This window comes from Ochlerotatus camptorhynchus, unplaced genomic scaffold (genome assembly GCF_037179485.1).
Source record: "Ochlerotatus camptorhynchus isolate MF236.1 unplaced genomic scaffold, CSIRO-AGI_Acam_v1.1 ptg000432l, whole genome shotgun sequence".
NCBI classification, from domain to species: Eukaryota; Metazoa; Arthropoda; class Insecta; order Diptera; family Culicidae; genus Ochlerotatus; species Ochlerotatus camptorhynchus.
Genome location: NW_027040918.1, coordinates 8,051,321 through 8,072,384, shown reverse-complemented (window position 1 = coordinate 8,072,384; position 21,064 = coordinate 8,051,321). Strand labels below are relative to the sequence as shown.

At 38.1% G+C, this 21,064-nt stretch overlaps 1 protein-coding gene across 7 annotated transcripts in view; it reads right to left on the bottom strand.

Moving 5' to 3' along the window:
* BuGZ (Bub3 interacting GLEBS and Zinc finger domain protein) overlaps nucleotides 1-20,310 on the bottom strand; it is a 43,929-nt gene extending 23,619 nt beyond the window's left edge. Inside the window, exons 1-6 of one of the 7 annotated variants that reach the window (XR_010518480.1) lie at nucleotides 19,984-20,310; nucleotides 19,478-19,791; nucleotides 19,108-19,342; nucleotides 18,646-19,042; nucleotides 9,194-9,364; nucleotides 8,873-9,011 (exon numbers count right to left, since the gene is read on the bottom strand). Coding sequence is in view for 6 of the 7 variants with exons in the window: in XM_065234248.1 (XP_065090320.1) it covers nucleotides 8,873-9,011; nucleotides 9,194-9,364; nucleotides 18,646-19,042; nucleotides 19,108-19,342; nucleotides 19,478-19,791; nucleotides 19,984-20,024 (1,297 nt within the window). In the remaining variant the exon portion in view is untranslated. Of the gene's footprint in view, nucleotides 1-7,754; nucleotides 9,012-9,193; nucleotides 9,365-18,645; nucleotides 19,043-19,107; nucleotides 19,343-19,477; nucleotides 19,792-19,983 lie in introns of those variants that run through there. The other 6 variants (XM_065234251.1, XM_065234248.1, XM_065234250.1 and 3 more) reach the window with 6 other exon arrangements.
* Between the last annotated feature and the right edge of the window lie 754 nt (nucleotides 20,311-21,064).

The window sequence follows — 21,064 nt, the reverse complement described above, 5'->3', positions numbered from 1 at the left end:
AAATACTTCGTTTCAATGGTACAGTAAGATTTCCTCTTCGGTACCGTAAGATGTCGTAACTTTGCCGTGAACTCATAATGTTTAAAATAATAAAATAATTTACAATGGAGAGAATAAACTAAATTTACTATAATTATCAGTTCCATCTGTTTCATCCATTCTTATCAATGCTTACATTAATATCTAAAGAGAATGATAAAAAAAACTTGGAGCTACCAAGATAAGGAGATTACTTCAAATGAGCACTACTATACGATACCACCACTTTCACCAAGTTTTTGTCGTATCTGAAATTATTTTCCACTGCTTTATAGATACTACATGTTTGGGAAAAATCATTATGAACAGCTTCGTTTGTTTTTTTTTCCGTGAACCAGGCTAAGACTTACTCTTGCAAAAATCTATAATGTGATATTTTACAATATTGAATTTTGGGGCTACCGGAAGGTTTCGGTAGACCAACTTTCACAAAAAAGACCTATGCACTCATCCATGAGTTCATCAACAAAACAATGTCTCATCATAACATCAATATTATCCAAAACTATTAGCTGATGATCAAAATTGCATACTTCCAAAACTACACGTTTATCAGGCACCTAAAATGGCGACCAGCGAATCCAAATTGCGTATGATGAGTCGCATTTGCAGCAGCCACATAATTTGAAGCGTTTTTGGGATCAATATTGGCCGCGTTGTCTTTCCTCATAGCTGATTTGAGACCGGGCTGGATAGTTTGACGATCGGTATGTCTCATACGTTTAGCCAATTTTAGCGTATGTAACATAACAAAAATATAGTGTAAAGTTATGTACATACTGACCTTATTACCACTCAGATTAAGATCTTTCTTAAAGCTGAGTAAATCTTCGTAAGATTTTTTACCATATTTACATCTCTTTGGTGGACTTTCAGCAGGCCGATTTGACAGCACATCCCGCCCCTGCTGCCACCCTGCTCATGCCGTTGATCACATACATTTCATAAAGGAAGTGTAAAAGAGAAAGAGATATTGCAACAAATTCTCTCTATCATACCTGTTTTCTAACACATGGAGTGGGAGTTGTTCCACCAACGACCCGATGAGACAGCTTATAGAAGTTAAATACAATTCATATCCCTGTCCATTTTTGTTTTTCCTTGATTTCGTTGAACTTGGATGAAATTCTTCAATTTTTTCCGATGTTCTTAGAACTTTTTTCCAGTTCTCAGAACGTCTCTGAGTCTTGTGAGTCGTAGAACTTATTAGAAGGACATTGAACTCCCCTGAAGCTCACAAAACGTCCCAGAAGTTGGCAGAATTTTCCTGAAGTTTATAGAGCTTCTCTGAAGCACATCTTTAAAGTTTGAAGAATTTTCCTGAACTGAGATCAATGAACTTCTCTGAAGGTTGTTAAACTTCTCTGATTCTTTTGAGGAACGTCTTTAACTTTTCTAAAATTTATTACAGTTCCCTATAGTTCGCAGAAGTCGCTGATATTAATAATCAATACGCATCTTGCTTGAGAGTCAAAGTTTAATGCCATTTGGATTAATTCAATCAACTTTTGAACCAGATTTAACTGCATTTGTTCAATTCGCAATAGTTTTGTTTCGTCAATAGTCCAATATACGCCTTCGTTATCGTAAACTTCAAAACACCTTTTCTCAAAAAACCCAAGATGAAATATTTTCAAACCATCACAGAGTTGATTGTTAGGATCAATACTATCATACTGTGAAGAAAAAAACTGAGGTAGGGGAAATGACGGCTTCGGCATGACATACTATTTTCGGCAACCCAAATTGAAACACTATTTTCACTGGATTTTCTTACGAAAACAGTTCGCTGAATGCATGCAAACGATTCTTTATGCTTGCAGCTTCAATTTGACTATATTTTTACCACTGAGAAAAAGCAATCTAGCAAGGTTTTCTTGAAATGCAACACACGCACTACAAATTGTAGCTGATTTCGAGTTGCCGATAATAGAACAGCAGATTTACATGCAGTTCAAATGGAACGGTTGCCGAAGAAAAACTGGTTGCCGACAATACTCGCTCTCACTAGAGAAGATTGGAGCTTTGTAAAAGCGTTTCAAAACAGTTTTTGACAATTCTTTCGACTGAAATTGTTAGAGCAGCTGGCAGCAAAAGATTGTAAACAAACCAATACTGCATATGTGTGCGTTCCTTAGAGAAAAAGGCTATAGAAAGAAGGTCGCTGCTTAGGTTGCCGAGAATACGTAAATTCCCCTACATGAATGTTGCAAAAAAAGTGCCTTCAGACATAGCGTGACCCTGTCTATTTAAAAAATTAATTAAAGTGTCGGATGGAAATGCTATCTAACATGAAGCCTTATTTATTAGCTAGAGAATGGTCTTAGAACAGGGTAGATAGTTCCGTTAGAGAACGGCAGTAAGAAAATTGAATAGAAGTTGAAAATAAGCTTCTATTCAATTTTCAAAGTCGCAAACTTCGCGTATGAAGTAACATAAAAACACTTTGAATGTAATTAAAGTGTTTTGTTACTTCATACGTGAAGTTTACTATTTTCAGAGTTGGGAGTTGAAATTGAGAACAGAAGTTGAAATTGAGCGCATCAAACTTCATTGATTGAAATTCAAATTGATTACATTCAAAAGTTGCATTTCCTATCATCCTCCGCAGCGAATACTTGTTCAGCAGAAAAAGCATGCGAAATCAAATTATCGTACTATAAGCGCTTCTTATTCACTTTTAACCTATCCATGTTCCAAAGCATGGAGAGAGCAGTGGAGAAAGCACAAGCATGATAATCGCAACGTTCGTGGTTCGAGTCCACTCTGCACCCTTTTTTTCGTCCTAATTAATTTCTCTTAGTTATACCAAAGATGAATACTAAGATGAAACTGTCGGAAGAAAAACTTTCTATTTTACTTTACTTTTTCACGGTCCCTTTACATCCAATGAATACCCCCGTATGCAAAGTAATTTTGTGGTTTTGCTGCCCTCTCGGTAGAGATGAAATTTGGCGCACTTTTTTTATCAAAACAATCACACCAACATCAGAGGTGTCCCATTTTTTAATTACTCGATTAACAACTAACCGATTATTTGTTGTTGGCTGTACTGTCATTTTTCCACTAATGAGAGTGCAACACATGTTTAAAACTATCGGTGATGATCCTCTGGAGAAGTTAATGCTTATATCGGCATGATATAACCGATTACAAATATTTTACTTTTCGGTTCGTTAATCGATTAATCGATTATTCGAATGAAAATCGGCCATAACTAGATGGATGTCAAACGTCATTTCAAATATAAGGACCGTACATAAATAATGATACAATTTGAAAGGGACCGGGGCTAATCACAAATTACGTCCCCACGGTAACTGAAATAAACATGAGTGTTCACCGGTTGGTTATACACTCTGCATTATTCGGTCTCCAATCTTCTTGCATTGGACCGCAGCTCGGTATGTCATCCCTCGTTCCCTCCGGCGCCGGTGGTGTAGTGATAAGCGTGACTGCTTTCTCACCCCAATGGGTTTGGGTTCAATCCCAGCTGAGGTCGGTGGGACTTTTCTGAGGCATAAAAATCTCTGGTCACGTCTTCCTTCGGAAGGGAAGTAAAGCCGTTGGTCCCGACTCATGTGTGTGTTTGAATGGGTGCGATATCCTATATGTTTTTCCCAGCTATATCTTTCGTCAAACATGAGTTGCCGTATGTGTTCGATCTCAGTTCCCTAATATATCAAGTAATGGGCTCATTGAGCAGAGTTGGCTGAAATTTTATTGTGGATTGAAGGTCACTAAATATATATATAGGTATATATATAGATAAAAAAAATCCTATAATACGTTAAACTATAAAATTTAAGTTAAATTTCAGATTGTAGTTGATTTTACCACAAAGTAATTAATAATCCCTAATCTAAGTGTTCTTTTTTTTTATTAATTTACCCAAAAAACTTCACCGTCCGTCATGTTAAGTAATTTAAAAAATAGAACCGTTGATCCAATTAAGCTATAAATATCCTAAATATTGTACCCTGCAATTCCCTATAGTTTATGAATTATTATATCAAAGCATATTTTCAAAAAAAATGTATAAAACACTTATGTTTTACGAAAAAGAAAGCTTTGAGTAATAATTTCCCTAAAATTGGAAAATCATCAGCATTTTTGACGATTACTCCCACCTTGAGTTGTTACATTCAAAGTGTATTTTGTTACTACATGCGTGAAGTTTACGATTTTCAGATAATTCAAGTCTCCTCATCCATTATTGTATGAGTTATGATATGGAGTGCGCGTTAGACTAGTACTGTCGCATTAATGGCCCTTCGCTCATTTCCAACTTCGATTCAATTTTCACACTGCCGTATTCTAGCGGAACTATCAACCTACCCTCTTCAGAAGAGACCCGTACAGAAGGCCGAAAAAGCCGGCGCCGGTGGTGTAGTGGTAAGCGTGACTGCTTTCTTACACCCCAATGGGTCTGGGTTCAATCCCAGCCGAGGTCGGTGGTATTTTTCTGAGGCATAAAAATCTCTGGTCACGTCTTCCTTCGGAAGGGAAGTAAAGCCGTTGGTCCCGGCCCATGTGTGTTGAATGGATGCGATATCCTACGCAGGTGTGTGTGGAAGCTGCCTTCCTGCACATTCGATTGCCGTCAATGGATGGCAATCGATGTCCGTCGGTGATTGGCACTAGATTGCGGAACAGAGACCGACGTTAAATAAAGGAATGAAGAAGAAGAAAAAGAAGAAGGCCGAAAATATTCTAAGGTACCACAAAAGGCCCAAAAACCAAAAAGGCCGAAAATTTATCAAAAACTGAATTTGTTGAAAACCGCATCCAAACAATCTGTTTAGGCCGGCGCACAATAGATACGTTTTCAGGTTTTTTGACAGCTAGCCCATGCATTATCTGTCAAAAAACCCGAAAACGTATGCATTGTGCGCCGGCCTTTAGTCTTTCTGCTCGCACAACTGACTCGGCTCGTTAAATGGTTTGCATTCACAAAAAATGAAGCCAATATGAAATTAGGTAGAGAGGTGTTCTCACTTGCTCACTTTTTGGGAAAAACCAGTAAGTGGTAAGCTGCGGGTAAGAGAAGGGTAAGGAAGTGAAAGATGCGATTGGCGAATCAAAGTTGACACTCGTGAAGAATAGAACAACTATGAAAGTGACGATGGTTTCAAAATTTTACACGGTGAGGTATACGAGTGCAATCTTAAAATCTATTTGCTTTGCGAACAAGTTATTTTAATAAAATTTGGTTGATGCTACGTTAGTAGAAAACGTAGACATATAATATAGAAAAAAAATAATTTCTTTTCAGATTTTTAGATGTATACATAGATTTAAGCTTTTCTACCACTGTAGCAGCAACCAGATTTAAATAAAATGCTCCATTTGCAAAATAAAAGCATTTTAAGATCGCACTAGTATACCTCCCCGTTGAACATTTTGAAACCATCATCACATTCATAGTTCTTCTATTCTCCACGGGAGCCAACTTTGATTTGCCAATAGAGGTGAACAGTTTATTTACACATACACAACATTCTGATAGGGTAACGAGTTACGCAAGCAGTTGAATGTGTGTAACTAGAACGTTCAGCAAAACGAACCAAGAGCAATATCGCTGCTAATGACGATTTCCGATTTGAGAATACCTCCCATATTGAATTTCATCTTGAACGAAGCCATCATCTTCATTGAATACTCAAACATCTGGAATAATAAAGCTAACTATCACTTTCTCTCTCATTCAGCATCGGAGGCCTTTCTGCTCTTACAACTGAGTCACCTCGTTGAATGGTCCGCATTCACACAAAACGAAGCCATCTTATCATTAAATCGTCGTTAAACACTGAAACAAACATAAAACTAAAGCTACTCAAAAGTTTTTTTTTTTCATTACGGAAATCTAATGGCTATTAGGTAGCTTCCATTATATTTTATTTCGAAGATGCAGAATTGTAATTATTGTAACATGAAGTAATGTAATGTAATTTAATTTATTAAAAACAAATTAACAATAGCCCGAATCGGGAAAGCGACCAAGTGGACCACCTTTTGTGTTTTCGGTCTTTTGTGATTCGGCCTTTCGTGATTCAGCCTTTTGTGTATTTCGGCCATTTGTGTTTTCAGACTTTCGTAGTACTTTCCTTCAGAACTTTATCTAGCTAATAAATTATCACGCTTCATGTTGATATTAGATAGCATTTCCAATCAACTCTGAGAATCGGAAACTTCACGTATGAAGTAACAAAAAACACTTTGAATGAGTTGGTTGGAAATGCTAACATGAAGCTTTTAGTGTGATGATTTATTAGCTAGAGAATGATCTTTAGAAGAGGGTAGGTGGATAGTTCCGTTAGAGTACGGCAGTATGAAAATTGAATAGAAGTTGAAAATGAGTAAAGGGTCGTTAATGCGACAGTTTTTAAAGATAGACGCACATTTTTGCCTAACCCGTACGATGTACGCGGAGACTTGAAGTATGTCTCCAAGCCTACAGGCAAAAATGTGCGTCCCTCTTTTTGCTCATAAACTGACTGCGGCTGTGGAATAGTTCTAGCGCAACGTGGGGCTTTAGGTAGTGATGAAAACGTCACTAGAACTATTCCACAACCGCAGTCAGTTTATGAGCAAAAAGAGGGACGCACATTTTTGCCTGTAGACTTGGAGACATGCTTCAAGTCTCCGCGTACATCGTACGGGTTAGACAAAAATGTGCTTCTATCTTTAAAAACTGTCGCATTAATGGTCCTTCGCTCATTTTCAACTTCTATTCTATTTTCATACTGCCGTACTCTAACGGAACTATCCACCTACCCTCTTCTAAAGATCATTCTCTAGCTAATAAATCATCACACTTAAAGCTTCATGTTAGCATTTCCAACCAACTCTGAAAATCGTTAACTTCGCGTATGAAGTAACATAAAAACACTTTGAATGTAACACTTTGAATGGTTAATCGTATTAAGGCGAAAGTTTGCATTCAGTACGATAATACTTAATATGCGATGAAATTCATTCGTATATGCGATTTTGTTTAAATCTGTAGTAGGGTGGTGCACTACTTCGGCATATGGGGCCCATTAACGTCATACGCATCAAAAACAATGAAGACAGACAGCTAAATCCAACATTCATGCATCAAATTCTTTGCTCACGAGTTAAATTACAAATGCTGTACAAAAAAATTGTCGGAAGACTGATTTAGGGGGAGGGGTGTGCCTGAGTGAAGTGAGATATTTCACGATTCTATCTGTGCATTGATTGCTATGCGACTTCTAGTTGTCTGGAGTATCCATTTCCCGTATATGCAATGTTACTGATCCATTCCAATATTTTTGCAATCGGTTTAGTCATCGGGAAAGCTTTTAATACTTTTTTTTCCTTTTTTATAGAGGCTTTCAGCCACTGGACCTCTTATCGGGAAAGCTGTATATTATTTCTTAATTCAATATCAAGGATGAATTTTCAAAAGGACGTATTTGTATTTGCGGCAATGTAAACTCTTAGCTCGCCTACGCAAACTAGCACCACCACCATTACAAAGGTACAGTTTCCCCAACCGGTGGATGGTGGTGTTAGTTTGAGTGGGCGAGCTAAGAGGTTCGACACATTGGCGTTTGAATCTTTGTTTACAAAAGCAGATACGTCCTTTTGAAAATTCATCCATGAATTCTTACAAGGCGGTTACGGTTAGGAGGTAATTCTCAGTAGTTTTCCGTTTCTGTAAGTTGATAACACACCATTCAAGGGGATCATTAAATTTACTGTGTATTTATTGTTAAGTATGCAAGAGAAAGCGTTTCTCCCTCATCAAGTTGATATAAACATTAATAAACAATAATATTACAGCTAATAGTAGTAGGTAGACAGAAGAGCTAGTTCGCTGGCAGCAACATTAAGTTAATTATATTCTGGGGTCATTCGAATGGATGGAACGAAAGAAAAGTCAGCACGGGATTGTTTGCTTCAGAGCTACGATCTACGCGTGTATTCGATTCTTTTTTTGTTTGTTTGTTTGTTTGCTTGCATGATACATTCATTTGATGGATTATTAATCGTTACAGAGATGGTTGGGGATGCTATGTTAAGCTGGGTTTCAGATGAGCGTAAACTAGAAACAAAAATATATGGACTGGAATAGGCAGATTATAAAAAACGAACAAACGCGCTAGGGGTGAACGTTTCAAGAAAGCATATCAGAATGACTGTGTTACAACTGTCCTTACATCACTATGGCATAATGCGGTTTACATAAACTTCAAAACTCTTAAAAACTTTTCCTTAGAAGGTAGAAATCAAGAGCATTTATATTTTTCGATTAACGAACAATAGAGTAAGTAAAAAAAGAAGACTACACTATTAAAATGTGTGACACAATCTAGAGATAAGTGATCGAAATGAATATAATGTGTTGTTTATGATGTTTTCGCGTGAAAATTTTGGCAATGTGTGTTGTAAGATGCACAAACTGGTTCACTAACAGTGTACGGGTGACAATTCTACGACAAACGCCCACACGTATGTCCTGTGCTTCTTTTCGATTCAAATGCAATGAGTTCTACTATTATAGAGGTGTCTACTGATTGAACTTGCTCGTCTGGCGCGTTTATTGGTCTATATTACAAATCCTACTTGTATATGATTATCTTTTCATGTCATTTTTTGTTACTGTTACACTTTCGGAGGAAAAATGTGAAAATAAAAATATAGATGTAAAATTTCTGAGTAAGTCTTAATATAATCTAAAGAATGTGTGGTTTTTTTTTTCAATCGAGCTCCATTCGCGTGTGGATTTATGTAACTTTTTTTTTGTTGTAGTTTGAGAGCGGAAGGTGGGAACTCTATCTTCGATAGTAGTGGTTGTACCTACCTGGACCAAGACCCATTTGCGGATGACCAGGGCGGAGCATATTTCCGCCTATTAAAGCCGCCCCCGGATGACCCATCGCTAGGCCTTGTCGCATCATCGGATTCATGAGCTGCATGGGACCGTTCAACGACATCGGTACCTGAAATTGGATTGAACAAACACGCGACATTTTCGTTAGCCCCCATGTAGCAGCTAACAGCTAATGTTAGTGACTTAAGAGAAAAGCGTTTTGAAACGATCACTACCAATTAGTTTCACTACATCATACTGTTAGAATGTACGCTAATAGAACACCTAGAATATTTAATAAAAATCACACACATTGCCATAGCTGACCATTCCAATTGGCATTCCAGGTCGAGCTGCCGCAGCCGAAGCGGCCGCTGCATTCGCTGCTTGTAACCGTTGGATCATTGTGGCCCGGTTTAGGTCGTCGATATGCTTTTGGTGGTTTGCCGCCGCAGCTTGGGCGTGCGCTATCACGGCTGCTTGCTGGTGAAATAATAGGGAGAAAGAGAAATGCCATTTTTGCAAAAAATTTCTACTTTTGGGATCATATGTGTCTGTTTCCTTTTTTCGTATAGGATGATTTTGTTTAGATGAAATAACGAAAAGAGAGTATTCTTAATGGAGCTAACTGAAGAAAATAAAAATAAAACTTAGGCCAGCTGATCGAAAATCTGTTTGAGGTATAGGAATAGGGTTTCAGTAATACCTACCTAGTATTTCATTGCAATCAGAAAACGGATTTTGCAGATCGATGGGATGTAGGGGAAAGTGGAACAATTTTGCCAATAGGGCTATGTGACCACCCGCTTAATGTTTGAAGCCTGCTTCTAGTATCCGTTTCATTTTAGTCTAAAAAATTACTTTTCTCTAGTGCGAATATTCGAAGAATGTTAGACTAACTCAAAACGTCAAAAATGTTATTAGAATTCTGAATCAGAAAATAAGGTCTATCAGTATCAGTCCGCATCGTGCTCTCTTGCCGTGCGGATCTATTTGCTTTTTGCTGAAGGAAGTGTTACTACTACCTAAAACTACAACAAATTTAAACAGCACTTTTCAGTGCTGAACCTGTAAAATTTCTACCTTGTTCAACTCTTATTCCTCTTTGATCCTTGTTTGGACCCTACCCGAGGTATTCCTTCTTGGATATCCATTTGGAAAATTCCTCTTCGATCGTTCAGATTATTATAGTAATCTGCTTGGAAGTCGATTTAGATAAAAATTTACTGCCGCAATGGCACCTAAACGCAAAAGAAAGGGGCAAACTCTTGATCCCCCTTCTGATGAAATTAATTTGAGTTATCAATTTGAATTGCTCACGGATGATGAGAATGATCCACCATCCAAGAAAAATTCCAGTAAACTTTCCCGGCTTAATGCCAAGAAGGAAAAGATTCCCCCTATTGTGATAACCACTTCCGATTTCCATGCTCTTCGTATGGAACTTTTGAACTTCGTGAAAGCTAAGTTTTCATTACAAATTGGACGTCGGGGTGAATGCCGTGTATTGGCTGAAACCTTGGACGGATTTAAATGTCTCCTCAAGTATCTCACTGAGAAGCAGCACAAATTTTCTACTTACGACACCAAAACGAACTTGTGTTCAAGGTTGTCATTAAAGGACTGCCCAGTGGTGAATCCCTGGATCAGATCAACAGGGCTGGTAGTGCTGATGCGATATAATAGTAGTGACTTTAGTGACTAAAATTACGGAAATAGTGACCAAATAGTGACTTGTAAATACTAAATAAGAAACCATTTATATGGTTACTTAGGAATTCAAATACAGTTTGATATGTCATGGAAGAACTTTTCATTCAGAATGATCTCAAGAACTTTTTTAGAATAATTCCCCTTCCCTTAAACTTAGAGGCACATAAGCTTTTACAAACATAATATTGCATTCTTGAAATTCTTTGCAGAACAATCAACAATATTCTTGGAAATAGATTATTTTCGTAGTTGGGAATGCTTAACATCAAATATCAGAATTAAAGTGGACATTTTATACGATAGATGAGGAGATGAAAGTAAAGAGCTTATAGTTCCGTTATTGTGTGGCAGTGTGAAAATTGTATATAGAAAGGTATGAATAGGGTAGAGCATCTCCTTTACCAAGCTCATCCGTTAATGAGGGATGGTGAAGGATGTTTCCTCCTGCCACCACTGGCAAAAGGGATGATCGCCGATTTGCTCATGTAACTCCGATGTGCGGAAACAGTTTTATCGTATAAAGAGAGAGAGAGAGAGAAAGATTAGTAATTTCCATTTTATTCCACTACATTATTTGCTTATCCTTGACAGATACGCGTAGTTCTATCGATTGTTTCACACTCAAGTCGCCATCTGACGTAAACAACTACCCGATTCGTACCTTCCTCAAAATTGTCCTTGCTCGCATTCTTCTTTGTATATACAACTAGCTGAGTGTGCCCGGTCTTGCTCGGGATTCAATATTAGCTTGAGTTTAAGCGCCGATTTAAAAAAAAGCATGATATATTGTACGTAGCCCCCCCCCTATTATCTAAGGGGCTACCCCCTATGATTATCTCCTTATACCCCCACACTCGTCCCCACATGCCTAATTTGGTTCCATTTGCTTGATTAGTTCTCGAGTTATGCAGAAATTTCTGTTTCATTTGTATGGGAGCCCCCCCCCCCCTTACAGAAGGGGGAGGGGTCTCGAACCATCATAAGAACCTTCAACGGCCCCAAAAACCCCTGTATACAAATTTTCACGCCAATCGGTTCAGTAGTTTCCGAGTCTATAAGGGTCAGACAGACAGACAGAAATTCATTTTTATATATATAGATAGATAGATAGATAGATAGATAAATTTTCACACTGCCGTACTATAACGAAACTGTCAACTCTATAATTGAATCTCCTAATCGATCGTATAAAATTTCCACTTTAAGTCTGATATTTGACGTTAAGCATCTCCGACTATATAAATCGTTAAATTCACGCATGAATTAATAACACATGATTAGTTAAAGCAGATTATTTTCCGATTTTTAATTGATTCTTCTAGGAACTCCCTGAAGGCTCCTTGCATAAATCCATGCTTAGAATTTCCATGTAATTAACTTCAGAAATTTCATAAATTTCTGCTTAGAATAATCTTGGACTTCTCCCTTGCATTCGATTGGAAATTCAATTCGAATTCTCCTCAGAATCCCCATAGTATTTCCTCAGAATTCTCAAAACAAACATCCATCACAAACTTTGACACTCTTCTCAGAATTCCTTTGGGATTCAATTCTCAAAATTCGATTCCTTTGGAATTCTTCTCGGAATTTATTTCGAACTCTTTAGAATTCTCTTGGAAGTATCGTCACAAATCACCCCAGAATTCTTTCAGAACTATCCGCAGAGACCATCTTTGGAGTTCACGGGGTTTTCAGTGAATTTTCATCAGAGCCCCCTTAAGCAAAATTTCAGAACTAATTTAGAATTCTTATTAGAATTGGACCTAGAATCCTCATCCAATCATCATATAATTGTTCTCAGAACTCTCGTTAAAAGACACTCTCAATTATATTAGAATTATTTCCAAAATTGTTTCGGAGCTGACTTTTGCGTCTCTAATAATTTAAACAATAATCAAAAGCGACGCTCGTATGTGTTAAGCCAAGTTTAACTATATAGGTAAACCTGGCTTAATATTTAAGCGGAGAAGAAGAAATCGGTCCTGAGAGCACTTAATTTTACATAAGACTTTCGTATTTTTCTCTGATATACCTTGGTGTCATCCCTAGAATCCTTTAAAATTATCTTAAAATTTACTTTGGATTTTTTAAAGTTCTTAATCATCCTTGAAAGACTTTTGAAAATCTATCACAGACAAATACCTTTGGAAAGTTTCCAAGGTTTAAAATTTATTTTTTTGGGAAAGGAGGTATATTTTTCCCGATTTTTAATCGAAATTGTAGGCATTTCCCAAAAGTTTTCCTGGTGTTCTGAAGTTTTGCGGTTCACTGGTTAAAATTTTCAATTTTTAACAGGTATGTATATTTTGTTAAAACTACTGTATACTTTCTTAGTGCCAATTACTAAATTTAAACATTTTGTTGATATTTTTAAATTTCACTTTATTTTAGTAGTGAAAAAGTGACTTTAGTGACTATTTTTAGGGAAATAGTGACTTTAGTGACTTTTTGGGGTAAAAAGTTACTTTTTAGTGACTGGCTTCAAAATAGTGACCAAGTCACTAAAAAGTGACCTGCTACCAGCCCTGTGATCAAAGATGAACTGGCCGAGGGGCAATTCATTGCTCTCGAAAATGAATCGAAAATACGTGAATGAAAAAAATACACGAAAATTCATCATTACTCGTCATTACTCAAAAAAAATGCAAAAAAAATACAAAATTCGGAAAAAAATACACAAATATTCGACGAATTATAAAAATACACGATAATTTGTCATTTGCACGAAAAATTCTAAATATGTACAATCAAAATGCTGAATTCGGACAAAATGCGTAAATTTATTATTTAATATTTTAATCCGAGCTCGAATCACAAAACAATGCAGTAATGAGTAGGATTTCACCCATTTTTAAGAAAAGTGCTTTAAATCGTTTATTAAATAAAAAAAAACATTAATGAGTAGTTGTGACTCAAAAATAAGTAACGAAGGCGTAGCAGCCTTGGTAACAGATTCTTATTAATGCGTTATTGAGCGAGGTAAGGGGCTGTTCATGAACTACGGGGGGTAGTTGGCAATTATCCACGGCCCATACACATTTTTAAAATTTTGTATGGACAATTTGTCTAATACGTAGTTAATGTACAGCCCCTAATGAGTTTATGAGTGAAGCCTCTTTTATTTAAATTGTGTGAAATTCTACTCATCAGTGGGTATTTTAAAGTTAGCGTGTGCTGTGCATTTGTCAAACAAAACGTCAACATTGTGAGTTTGATCCGTTTCATTCTCGGTTCGAGTCGTAAACATAAACACTGAAATGACATAATAAACTTATAACTGATTTTCAATACATTAATGCATAAAAATACACTTTTATTTTTTCTAATACACAGAAAATTACATTTATTCAAAAAGTGCAAAATAATACATTATTACGAAAAATACACGTTTATTCGATAAAAAATACTTCAATACGTTCATCAATACGTTGGCCCGAATCGAAAATACACAAGTGAATCGCCCCTCGGAACTGGCAACATTACTTGGAGTTGTGCCACTCCAAGTAATCAAAATGAAACTGAAATCCCGTCCTGGCGATTCACGCAACGGGATTTCCAATGATTTTTATTTAGTTCACTTCACAGTCTAGTGAACTAAACAACCTTAAGGCCTTAGAAAAAGCTAGTCTTATACTCCATGTCCGAGTTAAGTGGGAACACTTCAGGAAGACTGGAGGAAATTTCCAAAACCTCACCCAGTGCCGTAAGTGCCAGGGATGGAGTCACGGAACTAAAAATTGCTACATGCCAGCTAAATGCATGAATTGTGGTGATTCCTCTCACGCAAAGAACGACTGGCCTGTGAAGGAAGATCCTATGAAATTTAAATGTTAAAATTGTGGTGAAAACCACAAATCCAATTTGGGTAGAAATCAAAACACTAACCAACGCAATTCTAACGGAAATTTTGACAATTTTGACTTAGGAAGCATTACTGCCCCTAAAATGGAATTTTTGCAGAAATCATTTCATTGACATGATTTCTGATATGCTTAAATCTAACTCCATATTTGATGCTATTCAAACTGGAGTAAAATTTACAAACAATATTGTCATGACTTTAAAATTCAGTAATGGATTTTAAAGCATTAAATATTTAAAAAATGCAATGCTCGATCTCTTAAAGATAATGAAGACGAGCTATTCAACTTTTTGAGTGTTCATAACGTTCCTTAAACCTGACCATAAGGTTAAGAAGGATGCAAATTATTTGATTTATAGAAATGATCGTCTTGATGGACCCTGTGGTGGCGTTGTCATCATTGTTCATAGACGAATCAAACATAAAATTCTTTATTCATTTGAAACCAAAGTTTTTGAAACTTTGGGAGTTTCTGTTGAAACAAAATTTCGACAAATTACGTTTATAGCTGCCTATTTGCCATTCCAATGCGTAGGCCAGAAAAAGAATTTTCTCAAGGGTGACCTTCAGAAACTTACCCGTCATAGGTCTAAATTCTTCATTATTGGTGATTTTAATGCAAAACACCGCTCATGGAATAATGCACAAAGCAATTCCAATGGCAATATTCTGTTTGATGATTGTTCTGCAGGTTATTACACTATTCAATATCCAAACAGCCCAACATGCTTTTCTTCTGCAAGAAATCCCTCCACTATTGATTTGGTCTTAACTGATTCATGTCGACTTTGTAGCCAATTGGTTACTCATGCTGACTTCGGTTCTGATCATCGTCCAGGAACTTTTGAAATATCCCAAGAAATAATTTGTAATCCCAACAACTCTACTTTCAATTACCATAGAGCTGATTGGGAGCAATATCGAACATTTATGGAATATAACTTCGATCCAAACATTCCTTTGCAAACCAAAGATGAAATTAATTATGCTCTTGAATCTCTGACTACTTCTATAGTTGAAGCTAGAGCTGCCTCAGTTCCAAAATTCGACGTTAAATTCGATTCAATTATAATAGACGACGATCTTTAGCTCTTGATCCGTCTTAAAAATGTCCGTAGGAGACAATATAAAAGAACACGCGATCCTGCCATGAAAGTTATCTGGCAGGATTTGCAAAAACAAATTAAAAAGCGATTCTCTGCCCTGAGAAACAAAAATTTTGAAATTAATGTTTCTTAATTAGACCCAAGTTCCAAACCCTTTTGGAAACTCACAAAAATTTTGAAAAAACCTCAAAAGCCTATTCCAGCGCTTAAAGAAGGTGGTAAAATTTTGATCACAAATTTGGAAAAATCTCAGAAGCTTGCTAAGCAATTCCCATAATTTCAGTTTGGGTCTTACTAGTCCTATTGAGAATCAGGTTGCTCGGGATTATCTGAATATTTTTACTCGGGAAAATATGTTTGATGATTCCTGGGGGACTGATTTGGACGAAGTAAGGTCTATAACTAAAAAGTTTCAAAATATGAAACCTCCAGGTGATGATGGAATTTTCTATATCCTCGTCAAAAAACTCCCAGAGAGTACCTTGTCTTTCTTGGTAAAATTATTTAACAAATGTTTCCATTTGGCATACTTTCCTGATAAATGGAAAAATGCAAAAGTTGTTCCAATTTTGGAGCCAAATAAAAATCCAGCTGAATTAAGATCGGGGCTAGATGGCGGCCACATATCCTTCGCCCAGAACGGAAGATGTTCCTACAACCACCTCTGAGTGCGGTTCGAGGTGTGGCACGGAGCCCCATCTTGTTGAAATACAACATTTGGCTTTGGACCGTACTGTTCTTTGATCCATGGAAGAACATACTTAAAATCCCAATGAAGACCTCCGTGTTGACCTTGTCGCCTTCTGGAATGAACACCGGGTCCATTTTTTTGCCATCGAAAGCCACCAATCCAAACACCATAACGCTAGCAGGATGCTTGGTCAGATAAACGTTCTTGTGTTCGTCGGCAACGTCTTTTACCGGAAGAGAACTAATATACCGGTCGGTTCTGGAATTTGATACGGGATCGACGGTAAACATGCTCTCGTCGGTGAACAGGATTACCGGATTTTTTTCGGTTAAGGAAGTTCAAGATTTTCTTGCATCGTTCGACTCGTAGCTCCCGGATGCGGTTGGTAATCATGTGAGTTTTTTGTCCGTGCCCTCGACTTCGCCCTGCAATCTTCCTTTGCGATCTTTCATGCTGTAAAGTCTTTGATTCCGTGTTCCTTTGCCATTTTCCTTATTGAACGCACTGGATTCACCCGAATCTTCCTTTTGATAGCAGCGATAACCCTCGGACGACCTGTGGCCACCTTCGCGAATAGTTGTCCTTTCTTTTCTCGGTCTAAAACCCTTTTGACGGTCCACCGGGACAGTCCCACGGCGATTGAAATGTCTTTTTGCACCATTTGCGCGTGGGACAAATCACGAATACGCTGCCACTTCGTAATGGTGCAACTGTCAAACTAAGTAAATCATTTTCTTTTATACACAGCCTACTACGGTATGAGCTATATAGGTTACATGCATGCAAAGAAAACCAAGGCATTGTATGCACAGGTGAAACGGGAACCTTATTTGTACGATGGTGCATTATCACGCATACGGTATACAGATTTATCTGTAATCATACAGATTTTTTTTTCAATATTTTGATACAGCTCAATTTTTAAAATAGACAAATTCTTTAGAAAGCAAACTTTAGTAATGTTTAATGATTCTAAAAATTGAACAAACTCCTTCTGAACTATTGAATTTGCTTAATGGAGATTTACGTAAATCCACACTGAGACTGAGACCATTGCCAGCCAGATACAGATTAAAAAGATTTTTTGCGATGAAAATACAGATTGAACTTCGAAAAAATGTGGCATCACTGACAACAACGCGAAATGCTACCGGCCGCTACCGTGCAAGCGAAAAGCGTTTGAACGTGATCAGTATTCGTTCAACCGTCGAAGAGGGCACATCAGCAAGTAGAAGTAAATAAAGTAGTTTGATAAGTGTAGTACCGTGTTATTTGATTGACCCGATCATCCGAAATATAGCCCACTAGCCGAAGATCCGTTAATGCGAAGAAATCGTCACCCAAGGACATTTCAGTGTCATCCTAAGTTTGTTTTCCCCGGCGATTACCCTCCACCAAGTGTTATGGTCAACTGCATCAGATCAGAAGAAATTTTATAATAAGTTGGTTCAAAATTAAAACTCATCATCAGTTATGGTGAACATGAACATTCATGAACAAATACAACTTATAGTTTATGTAACCATACATCAATGTTTATGATTTTTCCTGGGTTTTTCCCGGTTACTTTTCAAATTTCCGATTCGCTGACCACCTTGTTAATGGCAGGAAAATGTGGTTTGTATCAGTTTATTTGATCGAACATGACGAAAGTCTGCTTAAGATGGATGCTACGTGTCAATCAAAAGCAAGATTGAAGTAAGAATTTTAAGACTATTTTGCGATGACAACTTTCACGGATGTACAACAGAACTTGTGTGGAAATCCATCCATAGGAACATAGTAAACTCCAAATGCTGCAGGAGCCAGCTTCCCTTCAGGACCCCAATCGAAAGTGGTCAGTTAACAATCGGATGCGACGAACATACGCTGAAGAAAGAAAGTAACTAAAGCTATTACAACCCTAAAGCATTAAAACCAAACTCGATTACGCGCCCCACACCCATGCACAAAAGTGTAATAAATAATTCTTCGTAGCTGCACAATGATGAGTTGTGTCAATTCTACCGGTTATTAAGCCAACCTTCCGCACACGGAACGCGGTCACACAGACGAAAGAATGCGGTTTCGAAGGTGTGCGTCTACCAGACAGAGAGGAATGCATCCCGCATCGAAAGGGACGCTTACGAGAGATGGTTAAAATTAACAATTATTGATACAGTTTCGATTCTAGTGAAGGATGGTGACCTTAATCATTCTCGACGAAAGACAATCAAACAGATCTTGAGGAAATGAGGTAAATTACGAAAAATAAAAACAAAACAAAAAAAAGGTACACACTACTAACAAATGAGACTGAACTAGGGAGTGAAAAAGAAGGATGTGTTAAAGAATGTACGTACGGTTGAAATGTGTCGGATCGTGTGTCGTCGGTTGGATTGGGAACACTTACCTCATGAGGCGATAGTAACCGGCTGTCCTTGCCGGGGTGGCTGGTGACTATGGTGTTGGTCCCACTGGCCGCGGCAGCCGAAGAGAGCGCTTTGAAATGGGCTTGGACCTGTTGTTGCTGTTGCTGGGCTGCAGCCGTGGCCGCCGCTACGGCCGCTGCCTGATGTTTTTCCTGTTGCTTCTGCTGCAGCAACTGCTGCGTCGCCATACTAATCTTTTTCTGGTACTGAGACTTGCGAGCTCGTATTTCCTCTAAGCTGAGATCCTCGGGCGGGTGCACTATTTTGGAAGTTGTACCGGTGGCAGGTATCACAGTCGTAGATTTGGACGCATCGCCCGCGGTTGCATTCGCCGCATTGACCGAGTTGGTCGTTGGTGGAGCACTGATCGTCGCACTACTGCAAGCAAAGAACCGGACTTGAAGAAGGGGGAAATCATGAGAAATTGAAGAGATTACGCTCACCTGTAGGCAGGGAATGTTGCCTTGTTGATAGCGGGGTTTGCGGAAATAGTTGTCGCCGAAGCTGCTGCCGGGAACAGTGGCCTTGGATGACCACCCATCATCGGTGGCATCATCTGCATACCAGGGGGCACCATGTAAGGCATGTGACCCATTGTTGCCATCATCGGATTCATTCCGTACGGCTGCATATGGGGCGTCATCATGTTGGGCATGACCATGCCTTGAGAAACAGAGGCTGCAATCAATCAATGAACATGTAAAGTACGTACACATAGAAAACTCCACCCTCGAGCCGAAAGTTTGTAAACCCAGTTAAAAATAAATAATTTACGCAAACAACACCCTCTGCTCCTCCCACCCAATCACTTACCTTCCTGTTTCGGTTTCTTGTGGGCCGGTTCGTCTTCTTCCGAGTCGGACCTAGTGCCACCGTTCTTCTGCTTTTCATGCTCCCGAATGTCCTCCGGCGGGATGCCTTCCATGCCGTAGATTTCAATCTCAATGTTGGACCGATTAGGCAGCGAATTTGGCACTTTATCGATCGATTCCTTGTGCACTTGCATACAGTGGATGGACAGCCCGGGACCCGTGTACAGTTTCTTGTGGCAGATGTGACACTTGAAATGCTTCGCCTTCTGATGCTGCACCAGAATTTTCTCATCATCGAACTCACGATTGCAGTACCTGTGTGGGAAGGAAGGAAAATCGCGCACGAGGGCGGAACGCTATGCTAAGGAAAATTCTGCTTTTGCTCTTTTGTTGTCATTCTGCACATTTCTCCACATTATATAACCCAGTCCCGTCAGAACATAAAACGGGATCATCACTACACTGTAGCAGACTTATTAAATAATATTTTTGGCTATAAAAGGATACCAGCACCAGGGCTTCGATGCCTTCTTCTTTTTGCGACCCATTATCGGATTTTTCTCCTCTTCTTTGCTTGTTCAGCAGCTACACTCCTCTTGGTCTGGTGCTAATGAACGAGGCACCAAGGGTAACTTTTTCCTATGCTTATTTACACTCAGGTAACACTTTAACGGACAATTCAATTGGCCTATTTCTTTTATCACAGCACCAATTCCGAAAGCGCACTATATTTGATTACAAATATGTGAATCTCAACACGATAAAATCGAAAAATTACAGCGTAGAATTTTCACTTTTCAATCAAGCACGAAGAAAAATGGAGACGACTTTTTTGACGATTCGATGAAAGAAGAGTGAAGTTGCCTGCGGATGGTGTTGCAGTTTGCGGCATTTAGTTCGATTTGACGTTTCACCTTGTCGGGGGATGATTCAAAATGAATTCGGGAGCCATCCCCTAATAAAAATTGTATGGTTAATTTGCTTAACGACGTGTTCTGGGTATCATCCAAACCATTTGTAGAATGGTTCGATGATTTGGGTTATCGTTCGTTTATGGTTATTTTTTATTAGGGTCTGCACGCTATGTCAAAACTACCAAAATTCAGACAGAATTCTCCCACTGAAACAAGGACCATAATATATTATAGACTATAGTTATGAATGCTATTTAGCAGAAAACACTAATTTTCTATATAACGACGCTTATTACCGTTAAATCTACTAGCAATTAATTATAGTTGACTATGAATGTTAACAAAATTACTATGATTCTGGCAAAACTACTATGCTAGCTTAAAATTATAGATACTACACAGAAAAAAAAAGTTGTTGAATATTACATCCAAACTGCTGCAATCAGGTCAATCCATCGGTTGTGTAGTATAACCATAGAGGTAACTCTAAGACCACTGGGTCCCGAAGAAAATCATTATTATTTTTGGCTCACTCAATACCAGAACAACGGTCCCAAGCAGTCCCAAGCTATTTCACTCACCCCTGCATGTTCTGCATGAATCCACACACCCCTGATGTTATCTGTCAAACTTTCATAGCGAATCAAAACAAACATAGTGTAGTAATAGAATTT